Source organism: Erpetoichthys calabaricus, chromosome 1, assembly GCF_900747795.2.
Source record: "Erpetoichthys calabaricus chromosome 1, fErpCal1.3, whole genome shotgun sequence".
Lineage (NCBI taxonomy): Eukaryota > Metazoa > Chordata > Cladistia > Polypteriformes > Polypteridae > Erpetoichthys > Erpetoichthys calabaricus.
The window spans coordinates 342032453-342059314 of record NC_041394.2 but is presented as its reverse complement, the minus strand read 5'-3'; the positions used below and the strand labels follow the sequence as shown (position 1 = coordinate 342059314).

Genomic DNA, 26862 nt, shown 5'->3' with positions numbered 1-26862 from the left:
AGCCCTTTCTGTCTTTGCTTGCTTTCACGAACAAATAATTCCATCCATCCATCCATTTTCCAACCCGCTGAATCCGAACACAGGGTCACGGGGGTCTGCTGGAGCCAATCCCAGCCAACAAAGGGCACAAGGCAGGAACCAATCCCGGGCAGGGTGCCAACCCACCGCAGCGAACAAGTAATTAACAAAAGTAATTTGTAACGTGAGGAAGGTCCTATAAATAATGGGTTTCCATATATACAACGTGTGTATATTTTATTTTATTTTAAGAGAAAAAGCTCCACCCCTGCTTAAATCTTTGTAATGATTCAAGTCCCAGTATAAAAGAGGCCGCAGAGACCCATGACACGCTGGAGGAATTGTATTGAGAACAACTGGGAACTCCCCATGAAGACCTGGAGTTTATAAAAGTTTGCGTGATTTTGACTGTGAAAGTTCACGTGCGCTAAAAAAGATAAATAAATAATAATGAAACTTGGCGTACGAACATCCATCCATCCATTATCCAACCCGCTATATCCTAACTACAGGGTCACGGGGGTCTGCTGGAGCCAATCCCAGCCAACACAGGGCGCAAGGCAGGAAATAAACCCGGGCAGGGCGCCAGCACACAGCAGGCGAACTAACATATTCACGCACGTTATCATTAAAAATCACAATCACCTTCTAAATATGCTTTCGTGAATGCGCCTTAAATACTGCCCAGTTCCGCTCTGAAATAACCATACATGGACCATGCTAATCAACCTCATGCATATGCATATGCAATTCCAATGCTGCTGACCTTCATTGGCTGGTAGTGCAGCCTTATAATGCATCTGTACTGCGGTGTAGAAGCTCTCACCTCAAATTACAGGCACGGATGAGTAATTCTTAATCCTTCACTTTTTGTTTCTTTATTTGGTGGCCTAAGAGCGGCTGTCAGCAATAAGCGCAAATAATGGCAGCATGTTACTGCTGTTGTAAGTATCGTGTGCTCCAGCCAAGCCATGCTTAAAACAAATGCACGGTGGCGCAGTGGTAGCGCTGCTGCCTCTCAGTAAGGACACCTGGGTTCGCTTCCCAGGTCCTCCCTGCGTGGAGTTTGCATGTTCTCCCCGTGTCTGCGTGGGTTTCCTCCGGGTGCTCCGGTTTCCTCCCACAGTCGAAAGACATGCAGGTTAGGTGCATTGGCGATCCTAAATTGTCCCTAGTGTGTGCTTGGTGTGTGTATGTGTGTGCCCTGCAGTGGGCTGGCGCCCTGCCCGGGGATTTGTTCCTGCCTTGTGCCTTGTGTTGGCTGGGAATGGCTCCAGCAGACCCCCGTGACCCTGTGTTAGGATATAGCGGGTTGGATAATTACTGACTGACTGACTATCTGTGATGATGAAGCAGATCGCTAGTCACAGGCAGAGTGTGCGTGTAACGGGAGGAGAAAAAAATTACACATCTACACTCTCTAATTTCAGTCTGCAAAGGACAAATGTAATTGGAGAAACCTTTTTAGATGGCACTATTCCAGACCAGTCCTGACAATTGTAAGTCTCCTATTGACATCACAGATGACTTGTAGGTTAATAGAATGTAATTGCTTACGGTTCACAAAAGCAGCTTCATTTTCACTCTGTGTCCTTATGCATAATTATTATTAGTAGTAGTAGTACTACTGTACTAGTAGTAGTATTTTTATTATTATTATTGCAATATGAGGACATTAAAGTGCTCTGGTTACGTTAGGAAAACTGGACACGGCTGAAAATTGCTTATTTTACAGTATGTTGGTAACAACATATTATGTTATATGTATGTGACCATAAGAAGACTGCATGCAGCACTTCGTTGGTCACTCAAAGGCTTCCAGCACAGCAGATATGACTGAGTAAAAAACTTAGTCAAGATATTCTTCACCAGTCTGCCTGTTCTCTGACATAATTAAAACTGACAAAAGAAACGACCAAAAGTTTCTCAGTGCAAATATGCAGCATTGGTCCTCTTAAAAGGGAACTAAAATTGAGTCTGTACATCATATTCATCAGTGTCTGCTTGAGGTCTGTAACCCACGGCCATCTCCAAGTGTTGGGTTTCCGCCCCAGTGATGCTTCAGGCAGGCCTTTACTGCCACTGTTTTTAGGTGCTGCTTGTTCATTGATCTTTCTGTCATCAGTTTTGTCTCCAGCAAGTGAAATGCATTTCCAATTGGGATGAGGTAAGCTGATTGACTTGGCGTTTGAAGAATATTCCACTACTTTGCCTTGAAAAGCACTTGGTTTCCTTTTGGCTCATTGTCCATCTGTACCATGAAGTGTCGTCCTATAAGGCTTGCAACATTTGTCTGAATCTGAGCAGACAGTATAGCCCCGTACACTTCAAAAATCATCCTGCTACTTCTGCCAGCAGCCATATGATCAATAAACACCAGTGACTGACTTCCATTGGCAGCCATGCATGATCATGCCATAACATGGCCTTCACCACGTTCCACAGATGATGTGGTAAGCTGCAGATCATGAGCCGTTCCTTCTCTTCTCCATACTCTTCTCTTTCCACCATTCTGGTACATATTGATCTTAGTTTTCTTTGTCCAAAGAAAATTGTTAACTGGACAGACTTTTAAAAAAATGTTTTCTGGCAAAGTCTAATCTGTTCTTCCTATGCTTGAGGTTTACCAGTGGTTTGCATGTTGTGTCTTTACTTTCATGAAGTCTTCTCTTGATTGTGGACTTTGATGATAGCTCTACCTCCTGGAGAGTGTTCTTGGTTTGGCTAAATGTTATAAAAGGGTTCTTCTTCACTCAGGACATAATTCTGCAGTCATCCAGCACAGTTGCCTTCAGTGATTATCCACATGTTCTGGTGTTGCTGAGTTCACCAGTGTGTCCCTTCTTTTTAAGAATGTGCCAAATGGTTGATTTGACCACTCCTGGGGCCTCATGTATAACACCGTATGTAGAACTCACACTATAACATGGCATAAGCACAAAAGCGGGAATGTTCGGACGCACAAAAAAATCCAGATGCATAAATCTGTGCGTTCGCCAATTTCCACGTTCTTCCACTATATAAATCCCGGTCAGCATGAAAAGTAACGCACGTGCACACTCCTGCTGTCCCACCCCAACTCCTCCCAGAATTATGCCTATTTGAATATGCAAATCAATATAAATAGCCCTTAAGCTCAGCCTCATGTGAAAAGACAATTGCAAAAGCATGAGGGAAAATAGAAGAATTTCAGCGAATACCAAGTGGAGGCAAAGAAAAACGTACTATTTGTAGGTTTAAACAGTGGTATAAACAACAAAAGAAAGTTGATCGAGTGACATAGTGTCGGAGAAACTCAAAAGCTCAAGTTCACAAAGTCGCACAGTGCCCAAAATAAAAAAGAAATTGTCACATATCAAAGTCGCCGTGAAAAGGCAAGTCGTAGCCCACCGTCTGAATGTCATATGAAAGTTTATTAGGGTACAGAGAAAAAAAATAGGCACACAGTGTGAAAAAAGCACGAAATGTCAACTTTAATCTTGAAATTTCCACTTTAGTTTATTTTGTCATTAAAGTAGAACATCATAAACTTCATCTTAAAATCATTTAATTTACTAGTTTCTCAATTCCATCATAAATAAAGTAGCGCATTAAATGCTTTGCTTTGTATTTCATCTTCTATGTGCTCTATGTGTGTGAATCACTACATGCTTCCGGGCTTTCTCTTCCTCCAACAGGACACAGAATCCATTACATTCATAATATTACAGCTCTCTGAATAATTAAAATATTCAGATGTATATGTAATATAATTTTCATGATGACAGGAGTTAAAGCATGTTATTAAACATGGGAACACGGTGGCACAGTGATAGTTCATGCCTCATGCAAGATGCTTACTGCGCCATGCGCGACCTTCGATGAAATCCTTTATCACAGCAGTACTGTCTCTTTCAAACGTACTAACCCCCAATTCTTGTCCTTACTTTTCTTTCTCCAAATACCCAATCACCACACAATCAGCTCTGTGATAGACGTTAAGCTATCTGTAAGCTTAGAACGCCAATTCTTCAAAACTTTTAAGGAACATTGAAATATCTTCATAGTACGTGTTTAATTATTCTATCCGTCTATTCTTCCAGTGTCGCGTCAGCACCAGCAATAATACAGCGCAAGTCAGGAACAATCCGTGAATGGAGTTCCAGCTCCTCGCTAGCGCTGAGGCACCGTGTCCTCACATGTTTAATTATTAACAACATAGATTATTTAAATGAAGTTAAAGTTTTATCTGTATAATGTAATTAACATATTTTGCTGCATTTCATCTTAAAAATGATATTGTCATCATATGTAAATACGCGCTTTATAAAGTGGCTCAGGTTATGCAATATTGTAACTGTAGTGCAAGTTTACAGTGAGGTGATTGTACTTATAAGTACAAACAGTTCTACAAGGTGCACTTGATGGACTGATTGAGTGCGTTTAGAGTTCTTGGGATGAAACTGTTTCTGAACCGTGAGGTCCGCACAGGAAAGGCTCTGAAGCGTTTGCCATATAAGAGCAGTTCAAATAGACAGCATGGCTGAGGCAGCGTGTGCTTGATGCTGTAAACCGATAATTCTCTTTTCAATCATCTGCTGTAGATCTGTGATTCCCCACTCAGAGTGATATAAATAATCTGAGTGGTGCAGTGAGAGTAATATGGAAAAAGTTGATCCGCAGTGGCAACCCGTAACGGGAGCAGCTGAAAGTAGAAGAAGGTGAAGTGAGAGTAACAACGTTAAAGCAGCTATGGTATTTGGAATACTTTGGTCATTCTGTGGACCACTATATTGTTACAGGTTAATTACAATCAGATGCCTTAAACTAATAAACAATATACAGTGTGGCTTGCACCTCCTCTAGACCACGTGGGGGCGACCACCCTGGTTGCTATGGGGACCACTGGTACAGAGCTTTGAAGCTCGACCCTGTAGGGGCCCGTGGTCACTGCCAGGAGGCGCCCCACTGCCTTTGGAGCCCTGGACCTCAGCACTTCCGCCACACCCGAAGTGCCGGGGGGAAGAGAAGTGGGGACACCCGGAGTGCTTCCGGGTGCACAGCTGGCACTTCCGCCACACTGGAGAGTGCCGGTGGAAGATTGCTGGGGAGCACCTGGAGCACATCCGGGTGATGATAAAAGGGGCCGCCTCCCTCCATTTGGGAGCTGGAGTCGGAAGAGGAGAAGGACAGAGCTTGGGTGAAGAGGAAAAGAGGCGGCCTGAAGAAAAGAGAAAGGCATTGTGTTGGCCAGGACTTTGGGGGAGTATTAGGGGGTTTGTGCACTGTAAATATGACAAATAAACGTGTGTTGGATGACGTCAACGTGTCCACCTGTCTGTGTCCGGGCCGGCTTCCACAACAGTTAGTTTCAGTGTATATGATAAAGCCACGTCAGGGATGTGGGTCTAAAAAAGAAAGGGTAACCACACAGGAACAGTAGCACTGCTTTGACGCTGGGTGCCGCCAGTTTGTAAAACCGAGTGGAGAACTTACGTACACCAGGGTTGGAGCTACCGTGGAAATGTGTGTGGTTTTACGCCAAGTTTAGGTTTTATACATCGTGATTTGAGCGTGGAAACGTTCATAAGCAACATTTTTGTGGGTATGCACCGTTTATTCATGAGGCCTCTGGTGTTTCTTCTTTTTTTGTTTTATTTTCTCAGCCTAATGATGGCCTATTTTTATTTGCATGAACAGCTCTCTGGACCTCATATTGAGAGTTCACAGTGACAGCTTGTAAATGTAAATTCCACATTTGGAATCAATTCCTGATCTTCTCTCTGCTTAATAGTTAATGAAATAATGACTATGCAACCTCTTGTACCAGTGTACAGGCCGGCCAACCTGCTGTGCAGAGTGGAGGCAGGACCTCTGCGTTTTTCCCAGTTGATTCTGGGGTTCATCAGGGGCGTGTTCTGCTCCTACTCTGTTCAATGCTTGTATGGACTGGGTGTTGGGCAAAGTTGTGGGGTCCAGTGGCTGTAGGGTATCTGTTGGTGAAGAAAGGTTCACGGATCTTGACTTTGCTGATGATGCTGTGGTCTTCGCGGAGTCAATGAAGGCTCTGATCAGGGCGCTCGAGAGACTGAGCGAGGAGTCTGAGTTTCTGGGCTTGTGAGTGTCCTGATAAAAACCAAGATCCAGGCCTTTAATGACCTCTTGGGCACGGCTATCAGCAGTGTGTCTGTCTGCGGAGAGAATGTCAACCTCGCTGAGAGGTTTACTTACCTTGGCAGTGACATTCTTGTCTCTGATGACTCTTCCTATGAAGTCAGTAGATGGATTGGGAGAGCATTGGGGGTCATGAGGTCGCTGGAAAGTGGTGGGTAGCGCTCCCGATATTTATTGGAAAAGGACGAAGGTCCAAGTCTTTAGAGTCCTGGTGCTTCCTATCTTGCTATATGGTTGTGAGACATGGACGCTATCCAGTGACCTGAGACGAAGACTGGACTCCTTTGGTACTGTGTCTCTCTTCTTGTTTTGAATCTTTATAAATGCAGAGTGTCACACACATGTGCATGGGAGGCAGCTAAAGGGCTTGAGTAAGGGTAATTCCGAATCTGACCAGGATGTAGTGGAGTGTACTGACTCTTTTTCTCGCTTTCCTACAGACCATTTACAGGAAGTTCCACCTGGCCCTGTTGACGTCACTTCTGGGTCTGGACCTATACAGGAAGTGTGGTGTAGCTGGTCCACAGCTCACGTCAAAAAGGCTATTTTTTAAAATAAATAATCGCTGCACTCGCGGCTTAGAAAGGGGGCGTGGTATGTGTGGCCAAGCGGTTCCCTGGTGATGCGTGATGCGGATGGTCCTCATTTAAGTGCACAGGTCAGGAGTCATCCGCATCCGTAATTGGTGCCGGGAGCTGCTAATTGCCACATCTCCTCGTAATCAATAGAAGCGTGAGGCGGCTAGGAGGGGAGGAAAAGGAAAAGGTGAATGGAGGTTGCAGGAGAAGAAGGTTGGAAGCAGGGAGATGAAAGCCAGTGCAAGAGAGCGAGAATGAGCGAGCGCAGGCTCGCGGGCAGCTAAGCAGTGAGCCTGGGTGTTTGCCCGGCACCCCAGGAGCAGTCGATTGTGGTCGCTCCCGCTGAGCTTTTTGTGAGGAGTGGGAGTGACCGGAAGGAGGATGGCTCACCACATAAGGGCGAGAAGGCAGTGGGAGTCAGGACTTGGAACGTGAAAGCCCCAGCGTGAATGCCGTGGTCGCTGGGGAGCCCAAGTCACGGTCTGGTTAAGCCTACTGGAGCCAGGGATCGGCGAGGCGAACAGACCAGCAGAAGAAAACAGAATGAAGGTCAGCTGCAGGTAGGGTGGCTCCCCTGGTGCATAGCCTGGACAGGAGAAGCAGGAGAGTCACCAGTAGAAAGGCACGGGGCTGATTTTAAAAAGACTGCTTCTAGCCATTGTTTTAACCTTGTTGTTTTTTAAAGGATTTTTTCTATTGTGTTTTTAACCTCCATGATTTTTCTTTGTTTTTATTGGATTATTTATTGGAAGATTTGAGAGACACTGCACTTACTTATTTGAACACTGTTTTGTTTGTTGATTTTTAAATAAAAGCACTTTTGCACTTTTTGCACCATCCCCTTGCTTTGTTGTGCCTCACTGCCTAGCTCATCGGTGACATTACCAACGGTGTCGGGCTCAAGGGCTCTCAGAAGTCGGATGGGAGCATGGCACGAACCCGCATCATCACAGGAAGGCCTTGCCAACTCCGGCCCCCTTGATGTCACATCCGGGCTCGAGCCTATGGCTGAACAGCCTTCTGATCCTGGCCCCCTTTGACGTCACCTCCTATCCTGACCTTTAAAAGCCTCCACCTTTCCCTTATTCCCTCAGTTCTGTTTTGGACTCCAGTTTGTGCATATCAGTGCTGTCTGTCATTTATTTTTGCAACTTTTTGCAGCCAGGAAATTAATGTACAGGTGGCTGCCCCAAACCTTGTTATGGCTCTTTGTGGAGTTTGTAGCAAGAGGTACAATATGTACATAAACACAGGACGAGTGCAAGACAGGTAAAGAACTATACTATTCTATACAGTAAAACTAATAACAAAAGATAACAGTAGTGACACATGTAACAAATGTACTGCATATAAATCCACTACTAGATAGATAGATAGATAGATAGATAGATAGATAGATAGATAGATAGATAGATAGATAGATAGATAGATAGATAGATAGATAGATAGATAGATACTTTATTAATTAATATTACTTTATTAATTATTTAGTACTAGGGTCAGACCTAAGAGCCACACAGAGTTAGAGTACAGATAGCTAAGGGGTAGTTGTAGTACCTGGCAGGACTGCTTCAGATGCTACGGTATCTTTGGCAAGCTGGAAGTGGGACAAAGAGCCCACAGGAGGTATGGTCTATTATTTTTAGCTGTACATTTTTGTTATTCTTACAAATAAATCTTTGTCTTATAAAGATTATTTGTGTACTCTTCAAATACAAGCCGAAGGTCAACAGTTATTTTTCTTTTTGTGGGATTATCGTTAAAGTCTACAGATTTCTGTAGCTGCCTTGCCAGTTCACAATTTTTGGGCCCTGCTACAGTTACAAGCCTGCAAATAAGCCATGGAGGACTGGCTGAAGTCTTGCGAGCCTCTGCTGGGCAGTACAGGTAAGATTGTGACCGGCTCTCTAGCTTCTTTCGAAGGCCTCGCCATTTTTTTTTTTTTGCCTTTGTGAAAACTCCAGCTTTCTCAAAATCCCATAAGGGATGGTTTTCTGTAATTTGCTTGAAAGCATACACTTACTTGAAGTTCATCCACTTTATTTTGGAGAGATGGATCATTTCCCATTATAAAAGTCAATAAAGGAGGTTAGATTAGATTACAGGTACTCTGATTGTCCCCAAGGGGAAATTAGAACTTTACAGAAGCTCATGAGAGAGAATATATAGATAATATATAAATAAAATAAACAAAAAGCCCCTAAACACACATAAGAACGTCTGGCTTGGATACTGGAGAACTGCTGTAATCAGTAACATGGTTATAGAGGGTCAGACCTGTCCATGACGCTCATTTGACGGCGTTAACATTTGAATAAAGCAGGTCCAGCTTGATGGGTCCAAAAAATGAACATGCAGCAGTTAGTCGTTAGTTCAGAATTACTCATTGTTCTGTTGCCGAGTTTAAAATAAACATGAACAGGATGATACAACTGCTCCTAGGCAGTAACGTGGACATAGTCAGTTTTTCCAAGCCGGATAACACTTAAGGGCTTTAATTGTAATGTGTTTGTATCTCCTTCATAAGTCTCCAGTCCCACTCTGTCTGATCATATCAGATGTAAACTGTCCTGCATTAAATAGCATCCAAAATACCTTTAGGCTGGATCTCCACAATCAACAAATACCACAGTGCCAGGAACTGTTCCAGCTTATTTAAAAGCAATCATATGCAGATGATATGGTACTGTATATATCAGACCCACAAAATACTGTGCCTGCTGTCCTAACAGCACTTACAGAATTTCAAAAGACTTCTGGTCTCAGAATTAATTTGAATAAAAGTGTGCTCTTTCCAGTGAATTCTCAAGCATACAATACCTAGGGGTAAACATCACATGTAAGCATAAAGCTCTTTATCAACAAAGTTTCACTGTCTGTATGGAGAAAAATTAAGCAAGACTTGCATAGATGGTCAACCCTTCATCTCACTTTAGCTGTAAGAATTAATGTTGTTAAGATGAATATCCTTCCGAAGCTTCTCTTTTTATTTCAAAACATTCCAATATACATCAATAAATAATTTTTTAAGCAATTACATTCAACCATAACCTCATTTATTTGGAATTCAAAACATCCACGTATCCAAAGAGCGACTCTACAAAGACCTAAGACAGAAGGTGGCATGGCTCTACCTAACTTTCAGTTTTATTACTGGGCAGCAAACATACAAGCTATAAAAACTTGGACACAAATAGATGAACATACACAGGCTTGGTCCGCAATAGAAATAAAATCCTACAGTACTTCTTTAAATTCCCTGCTTTGTGCCCCAATAAATGCCAGTTATCGCCAATATACTAATAACCCAATTGTGCTTCACTCACTCAGAATATGGAACCAATGAAGGAAGCATTTTAAGATGGAGAAGCTTTTTTCTGTGGCACCTCTGCATGAGAACCACCTTTTTCAACCCTCGCAAACATATGCAGTTATTAATATCTGGAAAACATTTGGGATTAAATCACTTACAGATCTGTACATAGACAACGTCTTTGCATCCTATGAACAATTACATTCCATATTTAACTTTCCAGCAATCTTCAACTTTCTTTCACTATCTTCAACTTAGAAACTTCGTTAAACAGAACCTGTCCAATTTTCCTCATCTCCCACCTCCCTCTATGCTGGAAAAAATATTGCTCAGTCTCGAGCAATATAAAATATATAAAATTATTTTACAGTTGTAAAAACATAAAAAGATGTAATTGAACAAAATGTATGTGTGTACAGAAAATAGGACAGAATGATGAAACTTGTTTGTGTTTTGCGTACGTGACAAGAAGCATGTATACTTTTTGGAAGTTTTCTTTTGATGATGTGTGTGACAAGAAAATATACCTTTAGGGTAATGACTTTACAAAATTGGAAAAGTACAATGAGTCAGGACGCTATTTTTTGCTTACGTGGTCAACGATCAGGAGATTAGAAAGGTATAAAAGAACAAGGACATCTGCGCTCGAGGCAGATGAAGCGCGGTGTCCTAGGACTGTGTTTCTCTGACATTTTACCCTTGTCTGGTATGTATCAATAAAAGGTTTTGACTAATTTTAATTTTCTTCTCTGTCTTCAGTCACAAAAGTGTCCACAGTTTTTGGCGCCCGGACGTGGGGCAAGAGACGGCCGGTCGACTCCTCCAGCGAGACCATTTCAGTGATCCGTCTTACCAGCGGACTGCCGTCAACTTGAGCGCTCCGGCAGCAGAGCATGCAGCTCCGGCAAAAGTTAGGACTGCCCTGTCCTGAAACAGTTCTTGCGTGAGGAGTCCCTGGTCTCCTCTTTGCTACATCCACGGTGACTGAACGGATTTCCAGACAGAGCTTGCACACTTCCAGGCTGGGGTAAGCACCGGGGGATTTCCGAACATTTTTTATTTTCTAAATAACGGGAGGGCGAGTTTCCTGTTGACCGTCTAGTCATACTCATATCTCAACGGGTTGCTTAAGGTGATGGAGACTTGAACCGAATCGGACACGAAGTCACCTGAGCTGGAATCCGGGGATGTGAGCGGACAGGCTAACGGGACGAGTAACGGGGTGGTATGGAAATATAAACCGAAAAGAGTACAGATTACAGGATTGCTGTTAGGAACGGAATGACACGTAGCGCTATGGAAGATATGTAGCTATGGAAGATATGTAGCGCTATGGAAAAATAAATAAATCTACATACGGAATAAGCAACAAAACCGTGTTCTCCTGGGAACTGGATCAGTACCGATAGTTAGGTGTCTCCCCTTGAAACTAAGAAGGGAACAGTTAGGTTTAGTGAGTGGCACACTTAATGCCTCGCTGATTCATACGTACAAGGGATTAGGCGAATCAGTATATAGTTGGAAAATTAAATACAGAACCCGGGAGGGCAAGGGAACATAATGGGAATTTATAACAGTAAGCCTGTTAATCGCCGCACAGGGGGATCAAAATCATTAATGCTGGAAGGATTATTTTCGGAGGATCAACAGACGCCCCGTAAAAATGGGTCTCCTAGAAAATTTATAGAAAAGAAGACAGGTTTAGATTTATCCTATTATTTTTTTCCCCTCCTCAGAACCAACCTCAGACACCTCTATTATCCCCTCCTCTATCCCCCATTCCGACACCTCCCCCCCTGCACTACAACTAGCAGAAGTTTCCCCTGATGATTCCCCAGGCACAGATCACTATGACCCCTCAACCCATCGTGATGACCCACCCTGTACTAGACAAACCCCCGTCTCCAAATGCACTCGAAGTCAAAACTCCACTCACAAACCAGCTCCAATTTTTTTCTCTTCTGATCCTTCACCTTCACTTACTTGCCCTTTAATAGAAGTTCCCAATCCCCATTATAACCCTGCCCATCCAGCTGGACCACAAAATCCCACAACAGTTATGATAAATCGGAATTGGGACATCCAAGAACTAAAAGATGTCGTGAATGCACTTCCAGATCCAAAGGAAGTAGGAGGACTAAAATTTGTTGAACAACTTGATCAGTTAGATAGCATGTATAAGCCTAATGCTGCTGAATGGACCCAGGTACTTCGTCGAAAGCTTGGGACCACATGGGCCACTGTTAGCAGGGGTGTCCGCAATGACGTTCCATGGGTATGGAACCCAGTTTTAACTCGAGGACAGGGGATAGGTGGAGAAGGCGAATTTAACCCACAATGGGAGGCGTTGAGACAAAATATTGCAGAAAAATATAAAAAAAGGAACGGACTGGTCCCTTATTTCTGCTGCAAAACAAAAGAGAGACGAAACGGTTGATGAATGGGCACATAGGATTCAAGACCTTATGGCTAATCACTCGGGCTTGGGAAATGCTGATGACCGCACCCGAGCTGCAGTTCCACCTTTTGTTTCCGGTTTGCGCCTTGATATACAAAACAAAGTCCGCACTTCCTGTATTGAGTGGGAAAGTGCCACGTTTGATGAAGTCAAACGACATGCTGAACATGCCGAATCGGACTCTCATGCCAAATTATTGGCAGCACAGATGAACTATTATACCAGGAATACTCCTGACCAAGGTCGAGGATATGGCTTTAGAGGAAGGGGACGAGGACGAGGAAGAGGTGGTTTTAGAGCTCCTCCTGTTGACCACACTAAGAATCCTTTTATTCCCTCTCCCTTAAATTCCAATGCTAATTCCTTCTCTTGCTACGCCTGTGGTGAAACTGGACATTTTCGTCGGGAGTGCCCTTACAGACAGCAACAGCCCCCACCTCCCCTTATTCCACCTGTTTTCTCTGACACCCCTGACTAACAATACTGGCCATAGGAAAACGCTGGGACCTCCAGCCACTCTTTTCAACTACCTTTGCTCACTCATAATTCAGAGACTGATCCTTTACTGACATTGTTCGTTGATGGCACTGAGACTGTTTTCTTAATCGACACTGGTGCCACTCGCTCGCTGGCAAAGGTCCCTGCTTCAACGAAACTGTTACTGTGCTTACTGCTTCTGGACAACCTCACCTTCTTCAAGTATCAAAACCTCTTCAAGTCCAGTCACGTCCTGGCGGACATACCTTGTTCAACCCCAAAAGTTGTTGTGTCAAATTACCCCTTACCCCAAACCCTCTTTTGCAGCATGAGATATTTCCCCACACACCATTCTCCTCAAAGCCCTACATTTCTTTTTCCCCTTGTCTTTTTCTCAATTTACAGGCCCCTGACATTTTACACTGTACTGCCCAATACTTCCCTATAGAAGTAGACACCACCTGGCTAGAATCTTTCCTTACTTCTGGTACTTGCCCCGAAACCCTTCACATCTACTGTGTTTTTATTTCATCCACAAAGGCAGCTGCTTCTGTTCATCTTACATGCTCACAGCATATATATTATCTTGGCAGCATAGTGCCTCATATTTTCCTTAGCTAAATCACGCACTGTTAAATGGGGGGAAATAGGACCATGGGTGGAAAAATGCCTTGAAAGAACAGACTGGTTACAAGTTACTCCAGGTATTTTTGATACTCCTGACCGTTTAAAGATAGCCCATTGTGAGCCTCTGGTGATCCACCCGAAATCCTCCTTCCGCCCGCACCGTGCCCAATATCCTTTGTCTCCCGAAACAGAGGCTGGCATCTCCGCCGTACATCCCGATCTCGTCAAACGCGGTACCGCCGATGGACATGGACCGTCATGCCTCAGGGATACAGAGAAGCCCTTTGTGTTTCTGGTTAAGCTCTTGCCCAAAATTTAGAAGGCGTCTGGCCGGAAGTAGTACATTGATACAGTATGTAGATGGAAATGATGTGTAGCGCTATGGAAGAAAATTGTACAATTGATACTCAGAAATTGTTGCTGTTTCTGGAGGAAAAATGGCCATAAAGTTTCTAAGGTTAAGCTGCAGCTAAACAAAACAACAGGTTATGTCTGTTTTAGGTATTCTGGGCTACTGCAGACAGTGGGTTCTAAATTTTACTGAAAGAGCACAGCCGTTGCAACAACTGGCTGAGAAGGCTCTCTGTGATCTCAAAGCTACTCTTTTATCTGCGCCCGCGCTAGGTTTGCCTGATCATTCTCGTCCATTCACTTTGTTCGTGGACGAAAAGCAGGGATTTATGAATGCAGTACTGACGCAACAACATGGAGATAAACAAAGACCGGTGACTTATTTTTATTTCTAAAAAAAACTGGATCCAGTGGCCGCAGCACTTCCTCCGTGTCTTCGTGCTGTGGCTGCAACAACAGAAGCTGTATTAGCAAGCACGGATGTAGTTCTCATGAAATTTCTTCTGTCCTTTTCTTTTTTCTTGTGACGTGTGTATTTAAAGTTGTGCATTGAGTTAATATTCTCTGTGACTGTAGCCTTTTTCTGGGAATGCGGTCTTGCTGTGGTATCGTACCGTGTGGTTTCTCGATAGTTGGATTTGTCCTTGTTGTCGCAGGATTGGATCGCCACGGAAGTTTTTTCCTTGTTGTCGCTGACTCAGTTCGCCAACGGAGTCTCCTTGATCTGGAAACCGGCGCCGTTTAGCTGAGCAGGATTGTGTTAACACCAGCTAACATCATGAGAGGCTGTTTTATGTTTGTTTGTCCTGAAGAGTGGAACTTGCTTTTCTTCAGAGTCCATTTGTTTCTGTTTTCCTTTGCTGCATTGTTTCCAAATATAGTGTAAATATAGAATAATACTGGAGTGAAGTGTGTTGAAAATGGTTTGGGTGATTTTGTGTGTTATAGAGTGTATTAAAGGGATCCCTATGAGTATCAGAATGTACTCTGTACTTTGTCAAATGTTACAATTGAAAGATGCTCCACTTTAAATCCAGCCACTCTTCTCCCAATTAATAACGAAGGAGAACCACATAATTGCCATGATGAAATAGCAAAGGTTGTAAAACCTAGAGTAGATCTACAGGAAACACCTTTAGAAACTGGAGAAATGATTTTTGTGGATGGATGTTCCTTGCGATTGAAAAATGGAGCACCCTCAACCAGTTACGCAGTGGTCCAAGGGGACCGCCTGCTGGAAGCAAATCGAATTTCATCAAGCTTAAGTGCACAAGCAGCTGAACTAGTAGCACTCACTCGAGCATGTCAGCTGTTCGAGGGGAAGATCGTAACAATTTATACAGATTCCAGGTATGTTTTTGGAGTCTGCCATGTTCATGGAGCACTATGGAAAACTAAGGGGATTTAAGACCAGTACTGGCAAACCCATTCAACATCAGAAATTGATCGAATCCCTTTTAGAAGTTATAACCAAACCATCGGAGCTAGCGATTGTTAAATGTCAAGCTCACACAGGAAAACAGGATCCTGTTAGCAAAGAAAATGAATTAGCTGACCACTTTGCTAAAGAGGCTGCATATAATAACACACCAATTTCTTTATTCCAACAGAGAAATGACCAGGACCCTGATAATCAAATTATTTCTTTACAGAGTGCAGCCACGGATATCGAAAGGAGAAAATGGTCCAAAGAAGGGTCCCTCTCTGATGGAGTCTGGACTCATAAACACACTAACAAACCTTTTCTCCCAAAAGCCTCTTTCCCAGGAATGGCAAAAATCGCCCATGGCCTCGATCACGCAGGAAGAGATGCCATGGTTCAAGATGTTGAAAAACATTGGGAAGCTGTAGGTTTCTCTACATATGCAGAGCAATTTTGCAGATGCTGTGCAATATGTCAAAAGTTTAATGTGGGAAAGGGTACCCAGGTAAGTCCCGCCGTTACCCCTAATCCAATGGGTCCGTTTGAACACCTTCAAATGGATTCCATTGAACTAACCCCGTCTAAAGGGTACCGATATTGTCTTGTGATTGTCGATGTGTTCTCCCGATAAATAGAGGTTTTCCCTTCAAAACACAGCGATGCCAAAACAGTAGCTAAAGCACTAATTAAAGAGGTTATTCCAAGATGGGGTATCCCTCAAAAGTTACAAACAGATAATGGCACTCATTTTGTGAACTCCATTATAAATGAATTAACCACCTGGCTATTGTGAATACCATCCCCAAAGCGGAGGCATCGTAGAACGATGCAATGGCACTTTAAAAGCTAAGCTCGCAAAAATTTGTGAACAAACTAATTTATCATGGCCGGATGCACTATCCTTAGTTTTAATGGGACTAAGGGTACGGACACACCGACAACTGGGACTATCGCCGTTTGAGATTCTGACCGGACGTCCCATGCCCGTTGGCATGGTTGTAATGTGAATTTGCATACTGTGGACAATGATCTTCTCTCTAGTCTTGCAGGTTTACGAACCTCGTTGAAGGAAATCCACCAGCAGGTTCATCAAGCCTGGAGGACCAGTCCCCTTTCCAAGGATTTACCAATTCCTTTGGGCACCTGGATCCTGGTTCGAGATACTCGGAGGAAACACTGGCATCAGCCTAGGTGGAGAGGACCATTCCAAATTCTTCTATCCACACCACATGCCGTGAAAAGTTGAAGGACTGCCTGCCTGGATTCACGCCTCACATTGCAAGAGATGGCACCCTTGATTGCTGTGCTACTATGCTTTTCTTTTCCCTTGTCTACTGCCCTGGTCACCTTGACTTTCCCGTTAGGAATTACCACATCAGTGCAGTTTGATTTCTGCTCTATTGAAAACATGAACAGCTTGATCGTACTTCTCTGATGACTTGGCAAAATCGTCTAGCCCTGGACACGTTACTTGCAGAAAAGGGAGGTGTCTGTGCTATGTTTGGTGATGCTTGTTGTACATATATATTCCAAATAATACCGCGCCAGATGGATCAATAACTTGTGCATTGGCAGGCCTTACTGCTCTCTCTAAAGAACTTTCCACTAATTCTGGCATTACAAATCCCTGGGGACAATGGATAAGATCTGTTTTCATTTCTTTGGTTGTGACATTTTGTCTCCTCCTCCTGTTTGGTTGTTGTATTATCCCTTTGTTTCGCTATATAATATCTAAGTACTTTACCGCCTCTATGGAAAGGGCATATATGCTACATGAGGAGCGCATGTCTCGTATAGCTTCTTCCACTTTCTCTCCCCCTTCCCCTTCATCAACCATTTCAAGATAGAATTGTATTGCCCACATTATTTTGTTCAAAAAGGGAGGAGTGTAAAAACATAAAAAGATGTAATTGAACAAAATGTATGTGTGTACAGAAAATAGGACAGAATGATGAAACTTGTTTGTGTTTTGCGTACGTGACAAGAAGCATGTATACTTTTTGGAAGTTTTCTTTTGATGATGTGTGTGACAAGAAAATATACCTTTAGGGTAATGACTTTACAAAATTGGAAAAGTACAATGAGTCAGGACGCTATTTTTTGCTTACGTGGTCAACGATCAGGAGATTAGAAAGGTATAAAAGAACAAGGACATCTGCGCTCGAGGCAGATGAAGCGCGGTGTCCTAGGACTGTGTTTCTCTGACATTTTACCCTTGTCTGGTATGTATCAATAAAAGGTTTTGACTAATTTTAATTTTCTTCTCTGTCTTCAGTCACAAAAGTGTCCACACAGTCCCTCCCTTTCAAAGATCCAAGAGGACAATGGGAAAAGGATCTCTTACTCAACATCTCCGAAAAGGAGTGGAAGGTAGCAATGCAGAGAATTCACTTGAGCTCCATATGTGCAAAGCATACAATTATTCAACTCAAAATGATATATCGAGCACATGTGTCTCGCTTGAAATTGTCCAAAATGTTTCCAGGGCAAGATCCAACCTGCGAATGCTGCAATCAAGCTCCAGCCTCACTGGGCCACATGTTCTGGGTCTGCGCCAAATGAACATCATTCTGGACCAAAATCTTTTAATGCTTGTCAGACAGCTTTGGTGTCACAATCACTGCTAATCCACTAACATCTGTGTTTGGTGGGCTCACAGAGTGGCTTAAAGTGGAGAAGGCCAAACAAACTGTGATCGCCTTTACTTCACTATTGGCACACAGACTTATCTTGGTCAACTTGAAGAATCCTAACTCTCCTCTTTTAAGTCAGTGGGTAACTGGTGTTTAATATTATTTGAAACTGGAAAAAATCAAATTCTCACTTAGAGGATCGGTGAAGAACTTCTTCAAAACCTTGCAGGATCTAATTAATTACACTTTTAGATTAAGCTCTTAAAGCAATGAGGAAGCAGATTCTCTCCCCATTTCTTGTTCTTCTCCATTTACCTTTATCCGCTTATTAATTCATCTATTTACTTATTTTTACTAGCTTTAAGTTTTACTCTGCTGGCCATGCTCTCTTTCTCAGGGGTGGGGGTTGATTTGTTTTCAATCCTATTTTTGTAAAAATTGATCCATTTGTATGGAATGTTGTGTGATTACAATAAAATCAATAAAATTAAAAAAAACAAATAGAGATCAAACATTCCACATATATCGTGACCGGCCAAGTTCTGAGTGCTTTTGATCTTACTTTTATCTTTGCTTTGTATTCATTCCATCTTTTGGATGACCTGCTTCTGCAGTAATGTTCAACAGTCAGCGGCAATTGTAAAGATACCAGCTGAGTAGGGGAACATTTAATATTTTCCTCTTTACGTGCCCAGAATCTCCTACATTCTACGATATTATAGACATAGGTAGCCACCAGAGTTGTCTGAACCTCTTCATTCACTCTGTGGTAACTTTCAAAGTTTCCCGCTCATCCAAAGGCAATTGACCACTTAGGTCTGCGTCTGTGATGACAGAGGCATATCTTCAATTTAAAAATTCATTTAAGATTAGCAGCAACAATCCAGAAACATATCATAACATTATCATTAATAATTGAATTGGTGAATAGTCTTGTTAAAAAAAGAAAGTTGTCCCAAAAAAAAAGAAAATAGAGAGAGAGCTCCTGTAAAAGGCTGCCACTTGCTTGGGGTCCGGAAACAATGCTAGGTTGTTCTTGCCGTTTTTTACGCCCTTTTCAACACTTCCTGTTTTCCCCCGTTGATACGTTTGTGGTTGCATGACTATAGCAAGTTACTGTATTATAAATAATGGTCATGTTCATAGAAAACGTTTAATCCAGTGTACCAAATATCAAAAATACCACCTAGCCCCTTCCCTCATTTTAGTTGATAAACTGATCAATTCTCTTTGGACCCTCACTTGGTCAGGTGGATTGTGGATTGTGACAGTGCGGCTCTGGCTCCAAGCTCACTCGCCCTGTTTTGGGAGCCTCTTAAACCCTACACCACCGAGAACGTAAAACAAATGAGCTGACAGATGGGGACAAATCACGCTAAGCGATGGGATGGTGCAAAGTGCTTTTATTAAACAATAAAAGTCAAAATAGTGTCCAAAGTGCAGTTCTCAAACTTCATTAATTAATCCATAAAAACAGTGAAAAAAAAAGTTCAAGTGATTAAAACCAGGTTTAAAACAAGAATAAAAACCAGCAAGCCAAGCCAATCTCCTTCTAAGTCTTCCCATCTCACCCATTACTCATTCAGCTGGAGAGACTTCATCAGCTGCTGTTCTCTCAATCCCGACCCTCATTTTGGCTGCCTCCATCGGTGTCTGCCAGACCGCTCGGGGTCGGTTGTCCTCTTGTCATCCTTCACACCTGTGTAGTCATCCCTTGAATCCCCGGAGAGAACGCCCCCTCGACCGCACCCACTCTTCAGCACAATCAGTGGGTATCCCATCTCTTTATCTAGCCGGCTGGCTTGTCCTCTTTCTCTGCTCCAATGCCACACTCACGTTCTGCATGTCAGTCAGTCAGAGTTTCTTTCTCTCTCTCTCGTTTTTCCTCTTTCGTCCTTCCCATCTCCTGTGCCGGCCCATACTTATACGGCTCCGTGTCTCAGCCATTCACCTCAGGAAGCCGATGAAGCAATTGAGAAAGATATTGCACCCTCACATCCAGGTGCGACTCGCTCCAATTACCTTATCAACTCCCCACGGTTGCACGAGGGCACCCACGAAGACTGAAAGGGCCAAATGTATTATTTATTAAAAACTGGCCATTTGTTCGGAGCTGCGGACCCACTATATCACATGACTTCTTAACTAACAGAACACAATGAGTGGATGTTAATGCCTGGTTTTCTGATTGTCTAAACTCACCCACTGGATCACCTCAAGGCTGCTGTCTGTCTCCTGTTCTGTACACAGATGTCTGCTGAAGTTCACTCAAGGACAGACATATCCTGTAATTTGCAGACAACTTTGTCATTGTGAGTCTTCTACAAGATTAGGAGGACAGCCATGGACCTGTTGTTGAAGACTTTGTTCAATGGTGTGACCGCTGCTTTTTACAGCTAAATATGGTGGCAGGCAAAAGTTTGGGTGCATGCCTTTTGGACATCAGTTCATCTTCTACTCACTTTGCTCTTCACAGTAATAGACATTTTGACCAAAGGTGCCCAAACTGTATTTCCAAGTCTGTGGATATAGCTGTAGATTTTAGGTGCTCCTCACCTTGTTCAATTTCCAGTTGTGTTTGTTCTTCTCCATCTATCCATTTTCTGAACCCACTCAGTTCAGTTCAGAGTAGCTAGTATCATAGACAATATACATCGAGTACAACACAGGACCCAACCCTGGATGGGTCTCCAGTCCCTCACATTTTCTACACCACTAGGTCCGAGTTCTCTTTGTCTTGTCATTTTGCTCTCATTTCTTTTTAAATGGCTCACTTGTTGAGGTTGCTGCTCACTAAAGAAGACACGAGTGGAGATAATAGTAAAATGAAGATAAGAGAGTGAAAAAGAAGAAAATGATGAAATAAGTTCTGAGAGTCTGGGAGTTGCACAAACATCCAAATCTACACACCTCAAAGTCTGTTCAGTCAGACACAGAAGCCAGGAATTGTGTGAAAATGGACACAGTAAACAAAGAGGGGAGTGAATACGGGTTCAAGCAATACCAAAAGAGGTAGAGAAGCAGAGCCTTTGTGATGGTTCTGCTCAGATGGCCATAAACCTGTCCTGTGGTGGACTGGCACCCTGTCCAGGGCTTGTCCCCAAAGCCAGGATAAGACCTGTTAACACTAAAAACTGGACTGTCCAGCCATCTTTGCTCCTACTGCTACCCTCAGTGGGCTTTCAGCTTTCCAGTGAGCTTTTTGTGTACAGTCTCACTACTGCCCCCTGCTGGTGAAACTTAGGGAAATCCTTTCTGAGCATGTATAGCCTGGTGACCAGTTAAGTCACAGGGTGAACAAACAGTAAGTTTAAAGGAGAAGCACACAGACTGAGAAGAAGACATGGAGAGTTTATTATATGTGAGGAAGAGCTGAAGAGATTGTAAAAGAATGAAGAAAACAATTTAAAGTGAGTGGACAGGAGACGTCATCACTAAGGACAGTTAGGTTAGATTATTATTAGATTAATCCCGTAGGGAAATTCAGAAATTCAGTTGATCACCATGTCGTCTCAAGTCACTATATCCACCTGTTGTCCAGTCCTCTCCAGTTCCTCCTGTAGTGATCTCAGGTTCCTCTTCTCACTCTCACTGATCCCAACATGCTGCAGCCTGTGTAGGACACATTTGGGAATTACAAACACAAGGGGGCAGCACTTCACACACTGGACAATCTCAAAGACAAGCCCCCTGAGGGCACATTCCCAGAATTCCTCTAAGTGTCTCTAGTCATCAAAGTCACGTAATTTGTGTGTTGGCCTGCCAGTCACTAAGTCCACTGACCAACTGGGTCAACATCTGTTGATTACTTCTCATTTGACTATTTATTTAAAAAAGATGATGGTCTGTAAAGCTGACATAATGATGACGGCGGCATCTTAACAGCATTATAGTCCCCGAGGCAAAGCAGTGCACTGGGGCCCCTACCTACACAACCACTCAGCAAATCACAATATACATTGATTAGCATGGGGCACCCAGGCAACTGCCCAGCATGCCCATGCATTAAGATGGCCCTGAATGTTGACAACTTAGTCCACCTATGGTCACTTCCTGTGCCTCACTCTGTTATTTTATACACATTCTTGTTTGGTTTCCTACTCCTCCTGAGTCTCATGTCACTCTTATCTCATTTTGTCTCCTGATTGTCTTTCTTATCTATTTCTGCTGTTCCTGACATTGGCTCTTCTGTTTCTCATTTGCTTCTTAAACCACACCTCTCACTCTATCCCACACTGCCTGCCATCCTGTTAATGTCCCCTCTCTTCCCTTTGTTCTTGTCCTTCTATTGGCAGTCCACCTTTTCTCCTGTTCCTTCTCTCTGTTCTTCTCACACTCCACCTTTTTAATTTTGGTTTATCTTCTCCCTGCTGGTCTTCTTCTCCTGTCTCTCTTTATTTTTACTGTTCTACCCTGCTGGTTCCTGTCTGTCACCCCAGTAAACTGCTCTTCTCGTCCTACTGACTGCCCTTCTCCTTTCTAGAGTCAGTCCTTGTGGTGTGTTGTGATCAGCATGCCTGTAAATTCATAACCCCACACACACACTCAGCCACTTGTTTACTTACTCCAGTTTCTTTAATTTGCAGTTTTTACTCTTCAGCCCATCACACAGCTGAGCCAGTCCTGAATCCATGTTAAAGTTGTGATTCAGCTTCAGTTCAGTCAGCCGTGAGTTTGGAGAAGAAAGGACTGAGGAGAGAGCTGAGCAACATCCATGGGTGAGACAACAATAAGACAGGCTGTGATGAAAAAGGGAGGCAAGTGAGGACATGAGGAGGGACAGAATCAGAATCAGGATCAGACTCAGAATCTCATTTATTGGCCAAGTCTGTTCACATACAAGGAGTGTGACTCTGACTTTCTGATGACACTCCTAGTTACATGACAGACATACACACAATTGATTGTACACACTTGAGATAAATACAAGACAAAGAGTGTCAACGTATGAATAAAAAGTGCAAGAAATACCAAAATAAACATTGAATCATACATTAACTACAGTATATGTAAGAATACTGTAAGATATTGAAGGGGGGTCTGTGGCCCAGACTGAGCAAGCACAGCTGAATTAACCATTTGTGAGTTTAATGGCCTGTGGAAAGAAACGGTCCTTCTATCTCCTTGTTTTGGTGTAGATCAGTCTATAATGCCTAGCAGGTGAGAGAAGTTCAAAAAGGTTGTGGCCTTGATGTGAGGGTTGACTCTGGAATACTATTGATCTTGTAAAGTGGGAAGACTGTTGCCAGTGGTCTTTTCAGCAGACCTGACTGCTTGTTGTTGCCTGTTCTTGTACACACAAACAAATAGACAGATAAGCCAAAGACACCATCTTGACTTTTCACAGAAATACAGTTTGAATCTGCTACTGCTACAGGGTAGCCCACAAAAAAGTGACCTGCCCCCACCGAGATGACTGCATTACGTGGCAAAGAGAAAAGTGATCAAATTTGATACTCACAGTTAACAGAAGATGCTGAAAGTGATTTCCTTGTGTGTCAATACATCTCTACAAGGCAGGCGACACGACCGCAGCTGCCTATTGGGCGGAAGACGAGATGAGAGTCGTCTTGGTGGAGGCGGGCCACTTCTTCGTGGGCCACCCTGTATTTTTTAATGTAAGGTGCTATATACCTGAGGGCATCTCCAGCCTTCACGCTCTAGTGACTGGTGAGAACTCATCAAAATGGACATGTGGGCATTAGCACAGAACAGAAACAAAGAAACAGGAGTCACAATGACTTTCATTTCGAGTGGCCAGATGGACTTTCTGTAGGCAAGTCAGGACTCAGTGCACGAAGAAGATGGACCTGATACAAGGATTCTTGTTAGACAGGCTGATCACTGCTGGACATCAGAGAGCGTGATACTCAGTAGTTTCCCATGATGAAATATCCAGATGTCACACTAATCAGATGATGAGGGCATTCTATCTAGTTTATTGTGACACCAACGAGGACAAAGACTGAACCTGACTTTGGGAAGAATGACATAATGGACATGAAGGACAAGACTGACATGTGACACATCTGTCCTTAGCCATTTACCTCACATACTGACCATTGAGCAGCTGACCTCATAGAAAAGTATATTCTTAAAGTTGATGATCTGCATATATTTAAAGACAATCATGAACATATAAGCAGTATATCATCCTACACATTGGTATAGCAAGAGTTAAATCACAAAAAAACTTGTGCCTTTATATTTTTTATTTTTCTTAGCACCCTTACTTACATACTTCTTAGGAGTATGTGAATTTCCCCTTGGGATTAATAAAGTATCTATCTATCTATCTATCTATCTATCTATCTATCTATCTATCTATCTATCTATCTATCTATCTATCTATCTATCTATCTATCTATCTATCTATCTATCTATCTATCTATCTATCTATCTATCTATCTATCTATCTATCTATCTATCTATCTATCTATCTATCTATCTATCTATCTATCTATCTATCTATCTATCTATCCCCCCCGCCCCACACACACACACACTTTCTGTCCCACCTTTGATGAACATGAGCTAAGAGCTAGAGATAATGGTGGCAGGAACTGGATGGGTTCAAGGTGGGGAGAGGACCTGCCAGTTGGCCATGATGGATAAGGTAGAGTCCTATGGTCATTAGGCTGGGAAATAATGGTGAAACTAATTAGAGGCAGGACCAGGACAATGGGAAGCTGGAGTCAGATAGTGAGTGACATAAACATTTGATAAGGACTCTGATGAATGAAAGGTAACTAAGGCTGATAATTGCTCAATTCATCTAAACTGAGACTGTGTTTACATCACGTAATAAAGCTTCAATCTGTCTGTACATCCTGAGGTCTCCCGAGTGCCTTCCTTGAGCAGTGCGTTTCTGCCACAACACCCTCGATATTCTAAAAACCTCAGGTCCGTTGAGGTCAGTTCTCTTATTCCTTCTACTAAGACAGCTGGAACGGTCTTCAGATGGAGTGTCAGCATCACAAAGTCCAGTCCACTGGGCACTGAGGTGGTCCGAGGGCCTCTTTGTCTCAGTGGACTGTGAAATGACCACCATTACTGCTTACTACTGTTTTTAAATCCCAATTCCTATCTGACTCTTTCAGCTGACCATTTTCTTCAAATGATTTGTGAAAATCAATGAGTGATGCTCTGACATCACCATCTGCAGGGAGGTACTGGAAATGCACAGCACGTCATCACCTGCACAGGATATTCACATGAGTGACATATTTTTGTCCTCACAGCTTGAATTTAACATTATTTCATGACTGATGTTCCTGTGTTTATTCCCTTTCTCTGATACGTGTCTTAAATAAATCAGACAGGACAAGCAAGTAGATAAGAAGTAAGAGGACTAAACATGGCAGGACTTTTAGAAGCTTTACATCCCAGTCACTCCAAAGGAATAGCCTATCTGATCTGTGAACACCTATGTGTCACTTCAGGCAGTGTGGCTATTGTGTTGATAAATATTTTGTATGTAATTATTTGTAACTTAGACAAAGCAATGTCATACTAGTGTATCCCCTGCATATTGTAATCTTTCTAGTTAGCCAATAAAAGGTGTCATTTTTCTTAGCTTCTCATCACATCCATAATGGCTAACATGGTACAACACCCTAGTACTACGGACTGAATATTTGTAATTTTATGACAGAGTTGGTGGAAGTGTCTAAAACCAGTTTGGCAAGTGATTCTCTGCAGGACTCTCTCAATCAACCCAAACAGGAATACCAGACTACCTAGCTGGCAAGCTTCACCTTAACAAATTGTACTGGGGGCAGGTGTGAAACCATTGTATCACACCAGAATTCTACTGGTTTAAAGTTGCCTGTTTGGTTTTAAATCAGTAGTCATTAAGTACCATGATGCCCTATTGGCTGTAGGGTTTGGACATAAAGTCTATAGTTTTGCTTGCTTTACCCTTCCGTCTCTCTCTTACACCATCATCCTGAAGGAGAATCTCACACCACTTAAATGAAAAGGACATATCGATGATTTGCACAGCTCGGCAGCCATATTGAGACAGGCATACAGCCTGTTCTGAAGAAAGCTGAGGCCTTAACTAGAGACATTAAGTAACAAAGAAGTCTGTGTGCCGCCTGAAACTACACATCACCATTTATCAGGTTGTATAGTTGCCTGTATTCACTTGTAATGTGCTTATTGTTATTATTTATGAATATTATCAATAATACATTATTTAAGGTGTAACTTAACTCCTGCTTGTCTTTTACTACACCTAATTGCCTGAGGTTATAAATGTAGAAGGGAAGGTGGGGAGAAGTTATAAAGTACAATACCTGATAAACAGTGATGTGTCTGAGAGATGTGAAGCATTCTGACAAAGGCTACATATTCGCAATTTCATCTATCTGTATACTTGTAGGGGCGGCACGGTGGCGCAGTGGGTAGCGCTGCTGCCTCGCAGTTGGGACACCTGGGGACCTGGGTTTGCTTCCCGGGTCCTCCCTGCGTGGAGTTTGCATGTTCTCCCCGTGTCTGCGTGGGTTTCCTCCGGGCGCTCCGGTTTCCTCCCACAGTCCAAAGACATGCAGGTTAGGTGGATTGGCGATTCTAAATTGGCCCTAGTGTGTGCTTGGTGTGTGGGTGTGTTTGTGTGTGTCCTGCGGTTGGTTGGCACCCTGCCCAGGTTTGGTTCCCTGCCTTGTGCCCTGTGTTGGCTGGGATTGGCTCCAGCTGACCCCCGTGACCCTGTGTTTGGATTCAGCGGGTTAGATGATGGATGGATGGATGTATACTTGTATATGGTTGAGATGACAATAAAGTTCACGTTGACTTTGAAATATTATGTTTTGTCACACATGTGCGAG

General features: G+C 43.0%; 1 protein-coding gene across 1 annotated transcript in view; it reads right to left on the bottom strand.

Moving 5' to 3' along the window:
* Window positions 1-19417: 19417 nt before the first annotated feature.
* The window catches only part of LOC114664909 (NACHT, LRR and PYD domains-containing protein 3-like), a 33169-nt gene continuing 25724 nt past the window's right edge, over window positions 19418-26862 (bottom strand). The window contains exons 6-7 of the mRNA XM_028819229.2: window positions 22597-22770; window positions 19418-21643 (exon numbers count right to left, since the gene is read on the bottom strand). Of these exons, the coding sequence (XP_028675062.2) occupies window positions 21544-21643; window positions 22597-22770 (274 nt within the window). The 3' untranslated portion in view covers window positions 19418-21543. The remainder of the gene's footprint in view (window positions 21644-22596; window positions 22771-26862) is intronic.